This window comes from Momordica charantia (assembly GCF_013281855.1).
Source record: "Momordica charantia cultivar OHB3-1 chromosome 2 unlocalized genomic scaffold, Mcharantia_2.0 BLBB01000002.1, whole genome shotgun sequence".
Classification (NCBI taxonomy): Eukaryota; Viridiplantae; Streptophyta; class Magnoliopsida; order Cucurbitales; family Cucurbitaceae; genus Momordica; species Momordica charantia.
In genome coordinates, this window is record NW_028275160.1 from 14,422,913 (window position 1) to 14,433,569 (window position 10,657).

Here is a 10,657-nt window from a genome sequence, read left to right on the forward strand (position 1 = left end):
TGAATCAGGTCTTCAATCTGGCGCTTCAACTCCCAGAAATTCGAGGTATCATGACCGTGATCGCGATGAAAACGGCACTACGTGTCTTTATTGCGCTTCTCTGGGTCTCCTCTAAGCTTATCAGGCCGCTTAAGGAGTTTATCCAAACCGTTCTCCTTGATATTGGTTAAAATCTCGGAGATCGGAATGGTGGTTGGGGTGTATCTTTCATAAGGCCCCCTCCGGCTGGAGTCTGAGTCGGACCTCCTGTAGTCAGTTCGTCCTTGAGAAGATGACCCCTTATCTTTAGACTTTGAGTCGAACTTCCCATTTTCTTGGGCTCCTGACTTTTTCTGGTCGTACCTCTTATCTGTTTGGTCTAATTTGGTTCTGAGTAGTTCCTGCCTGTCTATAACCTTCATGGCCTTCTGCAAGACCTCGGCGAAGGTTGACGGTGCTTCCTGGCCCAACTTGACCATCAGAGTCTCATCGGCCATGCCAGTGAGGAAGTAGCACATGGCCGAATCATCGGAGCAATGCGCAACCTTGAGCTGTTCCTCTTTAAAACGGGTCACGTACTCCCTTAAAGTCTCGCCTTCTTTCTGCCGGATGGTGGCGAGATGAGTGTTTGTTTTCCTGTCACAGTGTCGAGAAGAGAATTGGTTGATGAATTCTTTCCTCAGCTGATTATAGGTCGAGATCGACCTTGCCGGCAGCCTTCAATACCAGAGCCAAGCACTCCCCGTAAGAGCGATCTGGAAAGCTCAGCACTTAATGGCGTCTAAGGCCACTCGGAAGTCCATGAGGCCTTCAATGACCTTAACATAATTAGGACCCATCATAGGGCTTCATCGCGGGCGTTTTAAACTTTAGAGGGATAGGGGTCTCTAAGATATCCGAAGTGAATGGCGATTCGCCCATCTCGCCATCATCAAATGGGTTCTCCTTCTTTTCACACTTAGCCTTGAGTGCCTCGACCTATTCATCGAACCTATGCTTCATCAGGTCGAACTCTTCCCTAATAATCACGGCCTCCGACGTCAAAGGCTTATACTTCGATTGAGCCTTGAGGTTGGAGTTGGAGTACTCTTGGGAGCAGGACGGAGAGACCCCCAGACCCCGTGAAGCTTTCTTCTTCTTATCAACGAGGTGCTTCCTGAGATCTATCCCGCAGGCTATAGTCGACCCCCTCGTTATTCGTGATGGGCTTGCGATTATCAGGGTGAAGTGGTGGATCTTGGTCCTACCCTTCTTCAGGCGTGATGTCCCCACCTGGGACTTTGGAGGGAGATCCTGTCCGGTTGGCCTGTGTCATCTCGGCATACATCTCCTCCATAGTGCGCACTCGATTGCGCATGTCATCTAACTCTCATTGGAGGGTAGCCAGGGCTTCAGGTCTTTTCTGAGGTCCCACCTCGACCTCGGTTGGCCTTTGATGGTCTTGGGTGAGCGAGAGGTAGTTCCTGATTCCCATGGCGAGTAGATCTTCGCGGCAAATCTTCCTCTTGCCCTACTCGGACTTGATCCTCAACTACTTTGGCGTCGAGGTCACGCCGAGTGCCATTGTCGGCGTTCAAACCTCTCCCTTCTGTCGTGTTAGCCGAGTTCGCTGGCTGCACCATTCTCGGATCACTTTTTTGGTTATTGGGATGACCTAAAATGTCGGGTTCCCACAGACGGCGTCAAATGTTTATGCAGGAATTTGCACAACGGTTCTTTGCCTCGAACCCGGTCCTAGCTCCGACCTGAAAGATTGGGAAGATCTGCACAAGAGGGCAAAATCTCCGATGCTGCTCGGACTCAATATTAAGTTCGAGGAGAAAATCGATACCTGATGGTAAAATGGGGCCTCTATTTATAGGCTTAGATCCCGACAGAGGTCACGACAGGCAGTTACCTTGGTCGGTTTTGAGGTCAGATATGTCGGGTTCGAGTAGATTGAACTCGAATACTTTCAAGGTGGTAATACAATTAGGAGTAATGAACTTCCCTCCTCGGAACATCCGAGGAGGAGCTTTGCAAAACAACTCTCCTAAACAATCTCTTCTGATTGCCAATCTCTGTCCTCCACGTGGCAACTGGATATTTTATACCCATACACATTTGATTTTTCTTTCAAAATGATTTTCTACCAATTTTTGGAATTTGATAAAACAAGATAAGAAGTTGGGTTTCCTTTTAAGGGGTACAACCAGCAGAATGTAGAGAAATCGTCCACAAAACTCACTTAATATTTGAAGTTTTGGCAACAAGGAATAGAGGATGGTCCCACAAGTCACAATGTATCTTTTGGTGGGGATAGGAAGAGATTTCATTATTGATTTTAAATGGAAGTTCACAACTCTCAGATAATTGCAGTAATCTTTTATACTACTATCATGAGATCTGGTTTTCGACAAGGTTGCCACAAGACTGTTGCCACTGTCTTGAGATTCTGTTTCAACAATTCGGGTTACAACTTCATCAGTTTATGACTTGTTCTTATTCTATCTCCTTTTGTAAATTATGTTTGTCATTTACAACATGTTCAATTTTGTTTTCTCTATAGAATTATGAGCTAAACTTATTTTTCCAAACTCAGTTATAGATGATTAGCTAAGGTTTTTAAAAATTTAGCAAGTCAAAAGGTGTTTCTTTCTTCTTTTAACATTAAAGGCTATTTTTAAAGTTAAGGATTAATTTTGCCAATTAATGCCTTAAGAAAACTTAAATGATTTACCTTTTGAGAGAATACTTTCGACATAAAGATTTCGCTTGGGTAGCCTACACATAGGACATCGATCCAAAGTTACGGTTGGTTTTTAATAAATTAAGTTCACTTTTCTAATAGACATACAAGGAATGAATTTATACCTTCAAAATCACTTTAGACATAAGACTATGATGAAGAATCACTTTAGACATAAGACTATGATGAAGAAGAACATATGAAAAATATAGAGAGCTGTCTGGCGCTTAAAATTTTTCTGTGTATTCTTAGCTAATTTGAAATAATTAGGTTGACATTATTCCATTGAGTTTTTAAACACCAAAACCAACATCATTCTTGATAATTTTTACCTTAAAAACATTGGTAAAGTTGTCGATCAACAACATTTTTATAAAAAAGACTTCATTAATAATTGTGAATCGATACTCGGAATACTGATCATTCCATTTTATTAATTGTGATAGGTATACATTTGCGCTCTATCAATTATTTCAAATTCAAAATCTGAAACAAGTGCAATATATGATTGAGAAAATATGAAAATTTTCTTATGAGAATACATGAAAACTAAATCAATAATATAAATAATTATGAGAATACTACTAGAGGGGCGACTACATGTACAACTAATCAAGTATTTGATGGTCAGCAACCTTCAACAAAATCTAAAACACAAGTTAGTCTATAAGTTTTATCATCGTTTACAAGAGAAATTGGATCAGCTACTATTCATGAAAGAACAATAATGATCGAGGTAATATTCCTTTCAAACATATTAATTTTATTTGACTCGACGTTGAAAACTTACTTTTTCTTTTGTTCCTTTTTATTTTATCGAATCTTCTTTTGCAAGATGAAGAAAAATGCGTGGTCCAACACATATTGAAATAGGCCAATTATGGTGTGGGGCATTTTTATTGGTTTATATTCATTATTGGTTAGAAATAAACTTTGAAATTGGGCACTGAATTAAGAATGGTAGTTGAATAATTGATAAAGGAAACCAAACATTCTTCCTACTCAAAAGAATACATGTTTGTCAACATCCCAATAGTACTGAATTTCTTTTTCCAACATCTCTTTACTAAAACCCATCTGCATATCCACACACAATTCTCTATCTAGAAATAAATGGTGCCTTAATTATGACCAATGTGCTGTTGTTGCCCTCACACCTATATGATATTGAGTTTCCAACCATTCTCATTCATTCTTCAAAATATGAAATTTTTTGCAGTCTTTTTTCTTTCTCTCCTTTAGGACAGACACATTTACATGTATGATATGAATAGGCTGATGTCTTTGTGTTGATGGGGATCAAAATGGTAAGGAAAGAAAGATTCACGGGGCGGGTTGGACTCGTTTGCACCGACCCAAGTGTATGAGTTTTAGGGTTTTGCGATCTGGAACGTTTCAATAAAGCTCTTCTTGCCAAACAATGTTGGAGACTTATTAAAAATCAGCCTAAATGTATGGATATTTTCGTACGAATTTCTTTAATTGTGAACCATCATGGATGACTCATTGGTCTAAGGAGGCTAGGGTTAATTAAGAGAAAATGAGTTCAAACCCATGATGGCCACCTACCTTAAGAATTTGTAATTTTGTTTCTCGATACCAAATGTTGTAGAGTCAGGCGGTTGTCCCGTAAGATTAGTCGAAGTGATCGTAAATGGTCTAGACACTCACGGATATAAAAAAAATATTCTTTAACTGGGAAGCAAAAATTTTCGGACACAATTTATTTTTTTGTTTTAGTTTGGAAAGGAAATTTGTCTTGGGCTGACATGGAAGAATTTGTGGTCCATCTGGAACAAACAGGAAGTCACATCTACATGGAAAAATCTTAGATCAGAAATTGAAGTATGGCTCTATCCTTTTTACTAACTTATCGTGATGCAAATAAAAATCTGCCTATTACTGTCCCTATTGACAATGATATGTTATCATGGAAATGGTTCCCTCTGGCTGGAAATTTCGAAGGGTAGATTTTACTTACATTGCTGTAAATAAAAATCTAGAGATGGCCCGTTCGATCGTTCTAGAAGTTGATTCCATCCGTGTTTTCAAGCTCCTTTCGACCGAGGTGGAGGATGATTCAAGCTTGGTAAGCATTATTCGGGACTTGAAAGGTTTTAATAAATCTCCTCGAGGGTTGATGTGCAGTTTATTAAAAGTGAATAAAATTGAGGGGCGGGTGCATTGACTTGTTTAACATTGAAGAACGAAGATCATCGTATCTAAAGATTGAGAAAAAATATATTTTTCCATTTACAAGAGGAGCCTCTTCCTCTTTCTATCATTAAACAATTCATTTTCCTTGTCTAAAAAAATCATATATATTTTACACACAAAAAAAATAAATAAATAAAGAAGAAGCGTAGCCGAAAAGGTTCCCATAATAAAATAAACAAATAATGCTATACAAATTCGAAGCTATTAATAAGCATGCATAAATAGCTAGGTTGTTTTTCGATTAAGAATAATATCAGATAGCATCTATCTTCTTGTTGGCTACTACTAAATCTTAACGGTTCATTTTTATACTAAATTTTAACAGTTCATTTTTATAGAGGATAGAAAAAATATCAAATTTATGTATTTATCCATCCCATTAATGAAAAAGTTAGTAGTAACCATAAAGAAATAGATGGTATCTAAATTAAATATAGGAAAATATACTTAGCTCTTTATTCGTAAGAAGCAACTCCCCTTTTACCATCATTAAATATCTGACAACTAAAGTAGCTCTATGGAGAAAATGTAAAAATAATTTTTTTTTTTAAATTAATGAGTTGTCAAATATTGAATGATGATAAGAAAAAGTTAATCCTTATTAGTAAAAAGCCAAGTATTCTCACTGAAGTTACATGGATCAACGTATATTGAAGGATATATTGGAAAGTCTGGGCGAATAAGGGCGAGGAAGTGAGCGCGTAGCAAGAACCCGATGTGGCGGGGGTGGCCCTTGTGATCTGAAACTGAAACCTCCATCTTCAAACTTCTTCATCAGGACCGACGACTCCGACTTGAGTCGTCGATGATGGTAATTTGACTTGCCAGTAGCTGTCTTACCACCATTGTTATTATCTTCCGCAACCTCAACGGCTTTATCGCTTTTACAGCCCAAAAGACCATTTGAGCGGCGCTTCTGCAGAACCTCGACCTCTAACTTGTTAACCACTCCAGCCGGACTCGACGATGACGGGCGGCGGTCGTCGAAGTCGAAGTCGAGTGCGCTGGCAGTGGCAACGCTCCACTCCACGCTGGCCTCGCTCGGAGCATAGCACGCAGAGGGAGACTGAAGAAAAGCGTTCGCCGCCGTCTTCGTAAAGCTTTCGATCTCGAACAGATCAGAACTGCAGTCGCTGTTCACCTCATCCTCGTTGTTCGTTTGGTTCCAAGATAGCATCGCCAGCCTCTTCTCCAAGCTCATTGATTTGTAGTTTCTGAGCCTCCCCATCACCGGTGACCCGAAAACCTCCAACGACTTCCGTTCCGCTTCTTGTTCTTGTTCTTGTTGTTTGAAGCTATGGAAGCTGAAGTGGTTGTCCCTAAAGGACTCGCCAGTCGACACTGCGGCATCTTCAACGCATTCGATAATCTTATTATTATTGTTGTTATTATTTTTGGACTTTGCAGCAACTGTGTTGCTAAAACTGATCTCACCCACGTCGACACAGTCCTTGTCCTTGCAAGAATAACACTTGCAATAATAGCCGAGAGTAGCGGACAGGAAACTCTTTGTTGAGGTTGTCTCTTGAAAGCAATTTTTGTTCTCTGGGAAATTGTTGGATTTGGAACTATTAAGGTTGTTGTTGACAGTAGCGACAGTATCAACAGTAGATTTATTTCTTACTATATTCTTCAGTAGAGGTCTTTGGCTAATGATGCTGCTTGACTCTGAGGCAGCGCTCGGAGTTTCGAGCCATGGCCTTGCTTGGTGGTGGTGGGCGAGAGCCAGTTTCTCGACTTGTTTGGAGTGATCATACGGTGGTTTTCTCGTGCTGCTGCTGGTGGTGGTTGATCTCTGGCTACTACTCTCTTCCTCCTCCATTCCGCCGTTGAAGTACTTCTCGGCCCCGAAAACTCCGATCTCACCGTCTTCTACTCCGCCGCTATAAGGCTTGAAACCGTGATCGGAGGCATGGACATAAAGTGCCGTGTTTTTATGGCTGTAGAAAGGCAGTGTTTTGGATGATGTTGAGGGGAACATGTCCATGTTTAAGAAATCTGAAAAGATGAGGCTTCGAAGAAAATTAAATGAATATTCCTCACTGTGTTTCTTCAAGAAATGAGGAAAGAACTGGGTTCTATAAGTAGGGCTGAGAGAGATTGGAAGGCATTAAAGACAGTGGACCCATAAACTTGCGGCGATATCTGTTGGGAAAAAAAGACTTGCGGCAATACCGACAAGGCAATAAATTTTGAACTGAAATACCATACGTTTAAATAGGATAAGAATAAATAATTGTTTTTTTAGTATAACAATGTGAGGATAGAAGAGGTCAAAACTGTTAAGGATCAATAAACATTCATTCAACCCAAAAACTTAAACTTAAGGATCGAGTAAATTTAATTCATATATTAGATATCTAATACTATCTTCCACTTGTGGGTTTGGAAAATAACATCAAGATCCAATAAATAGAAATTGCTAGAATTCATATAAATGAATTAAATTTACTCAATCCGTTAGTTTAAATTTTTTAGTTGAATGGTGGTATCAGAGAGGTTTTGTGTTCGAACTAAGCCCACAGGTAAGGGGATGTTTGGTGGTTTTATAGGAATTTATGAAAATATTTCTTTTTTTCTTTCAAAACTCTTGTTTTGAATATATATTGCAGTTTTGAAACCACTTTGTCAGAGAGGCAATTGGGGTATTCCAAGAATGACTTAAATTTGAAGGCGTAAAAAAAATATCTGTTCTTTATTTTCACAAACTTGTTAGTCCAGAGAAAATTACTTTTGGTGCTCCTTATTGAAAAAAACTCAATTTAAGGAAGCGAAATTGAAATCGTCCAATCCACCGAAGAAATATCCCAACAAAAGACTGGGAAACTCGCCAGAGATACAGCAATGGAGATAGGGGTAGCCGTCTAACCCTATGTTATTTTTTTAATGAATTTTTCAGTAATTTCTTTTTATATTTTTAGTTTTCATACCATATTAACATTCATTAATTTTTATCTAAAATCAATTAGCTCATATCAGAGATCTTTTCATTGTTAGGGACTCCTCCTTTGAACAGACTCTTAAAAGTAGAATTGAAGCCTTTTGAAGCGCCGGTAGCTGTAGCAGTGGCCACACCAACCCTTTCGTTCTTATCGCTCCGGGTTCCGATCTATATGACCTCCTGTTAGAATTTTTGAATAAAATTTTTTTTGTTAAGTGAAGAATCACAACTTTTAATGAACTGGTGCGTCTTTTGTAAAGGTTATGTCCTTTTTATCAAAAGACATAACTTTACTTGAAAAAATATGACTATTTGAATGACCATAAATAGTATATAAATACGTGGTTCTTCTCAGTTTTGATATACAGAAAAATCATCCCTCAAAATTATCTTTTTTCCTCGGTACTAGTGCTTAGATAGTGTGAGTTCGTTGAGTCTTGCTGCATTCACAGGTTGGTATATCTGTCCTATCCTGAGAAACAATTGTTCATGAAATCTTGAGTACCGTAAAGGGAACAAAATAGTCTTAAGGAAACAACGCTACGTTAATTTTGTGTTTCCTTAAATTTTCTCTACATATTATCTCCAACACCTCTGGGCGGTACAAAGTCAACCTTTTCCGTAGAGGTATTATAAATTATTGTTAGATCTCTTATCTTTCTTTTCGACAATAACTTGCCACCGCCAACTACCGCAAATGCAGACGAATCTCTCTTCCTCTCTAACGCTCACGATATTGCAGAGTAAAAACAAAAAGAAACAATTCCATACATCAGTGACGGTCTTGTGAAGGAGTTGCAAGCCCATATCAAATCACAAAATTAAATTCCACCGACAAAAGAAATTGAAACGCCCAAAAAGGAGAAGGCCATAAATTTAAATCAAAAGGAAAACTCAATTTTCGACTTTAAAACAGTAATGCCATAGTTGACAAAACAGATGAGAAAATAGGAAAAAAGGAGATCAACTTTGGTCCTGAAAATGTGTCGATGTGTCGATTGAAGGTGTCGAAGAGCTGCCTGAATCCGATTGAAAATGCAAATTCAAGAGTGTCAAATTCCAATCCCATTAAACAAACAACGCAAATACCAAAAGATCTGGACATCGAATTTGCCAAAAATGGTACTGTTGGAGTTCTTTTTTAAAAGAATTGGAAAAAATGGATAAATTTAAAATTATCCAATTCTTTAGAAAAAAAAAAAAGATAAAATACGCAGTCATATGCCAACTTGAACATAATTCAGACACTTATCTTGAATCAAAACGTCATCTTCAAATCTCCACCCTTCATGGTATTTAAAAAGAAAAAGACAAAACCATACAGGAGAGTAATTAATGGAGTGGGAGGGGTGGGGTTTTAACGGTTTTTTTAATTAAAATTTAAGAAAATTAGATTGGGTAGTAAAATTGTTGTACATATTTACAAAAATATCAACCTCTTTTTACAAATATGACAAAATATTTTTATTTTAATTTTTGAAAATTTTTTATTCTAATTTTACCCTTATGACATATTATATATATTAGATATACATCTGATGTACTTCTGATATATTTCCGATCTACATCTGATATACATTCGATATATTACTGATATGCATCAGAGGTATGTATTATACATCTAATATATATCTAATATACCTCAAATTTATGATATACTAAATATATTTATAACTGATATATTAAATATAAGGTATATATTAAATGTTTAATTATCAATGGTATATCAGATGTTTAAACTATAATTTATCACTGAGATTTGTTGATTGATATACTAATATTATCAATAATTTTGATTGTTATATCACTATTATTTATTCTATATTAATATTAATGAGATACTAAATATAAGAGATATGAACTCTTTAAATTTATAAAGTATATTTCAGGTTTTTAACTTTTTTTTTTTTGACATATGGTCCACATCAATTTTTTAAGAAATAACTTTAGATTTCATTTTATTTCTTGTCAACCATTGTTTTCATCGGAAAAAAAGAAAGAAAAATAGTGGATATATTAGTAGTATATCAACACATAGATATCATAATTATAACAGTAGATATCATAGTTATATCAGCGACATATCAGCAATAAATTAGAAGCATATTAAATATATACTACATATATATCAATGTTATATTAGTAGTTAATCATATAAGAAGTTATATTAGTAGATATCATAGTTAATCATATCATACGTATATCATTGGTAAACTATATTAGAAGTTAAATTAGTAGGTATCATACATGTTAATTGTATATTAGTAATACATCAATGGTATATTAGAGACATATCAAGTATATATCACACATACATTACTGGTAAACCAACAAATAGTAAATCATATAATCATATAAGAAATTATATTAGTGTGTATCGTAATTATATCAATTGTATATGATATCACTATTATATCAGTGATATATCAGCACTACGAAAGTAAATTTGACCTTTTATTATTAGAGCTTCCTTTTTTTCAAAAATTTTGTCATATTTGCAAAACTAAAATATTAGTGTACTAAAATTTATTACTTCCTTAAATTTTTTTTTTGCTATATTTGTCATTGTCCCTAAAATTTATTATTTTATGTTACTATGATAGGATTAAATTTTAAAAATTAGTGACTAAATCTTTATTCTTTATGGGTTTTTGTATTTCAATAAATTGTTAAATTCTATTGTCACCATCAACATCTTACGTGCAACTTTCAATATATAATATGATTTTTTTTTCCTTCTAATCTCTTAGCAAAGTCGTAATGTATGGATAAAGTGTTATAGCATATTGTGA

The 10,657-nt window shown here is 36.3% G+C and overlaps 1 protein-coding gene across 1 annotated transcript; it reads right to left on the reverse strand.

Moving 5' to 3' along the window:
- Window positions 1–5,502: 5,502 nt before the first annotated feature.
- On the reverse strand, window positions 5,503–6,988 carry LOC111013436 (protein PHYTOCHROME KINASE SUBSTRATE 1-like). Its single transcript, XM_088120607.1, has one exon. The coding sequence runs from the start codon at window positions 6,909–6,911 to the stop codon at window positions 5,565–5,567; it is 1,347 nt and encodes a 448-aa protein (XP_087976733.1). The 5' UTR covers window positions 6,912–6,988; the 3' UTR covers window positions 5,503–5,564.
- Between the last annotated feature and the right edge of the window lie 3,669 nt (window positions 6,989–10,657).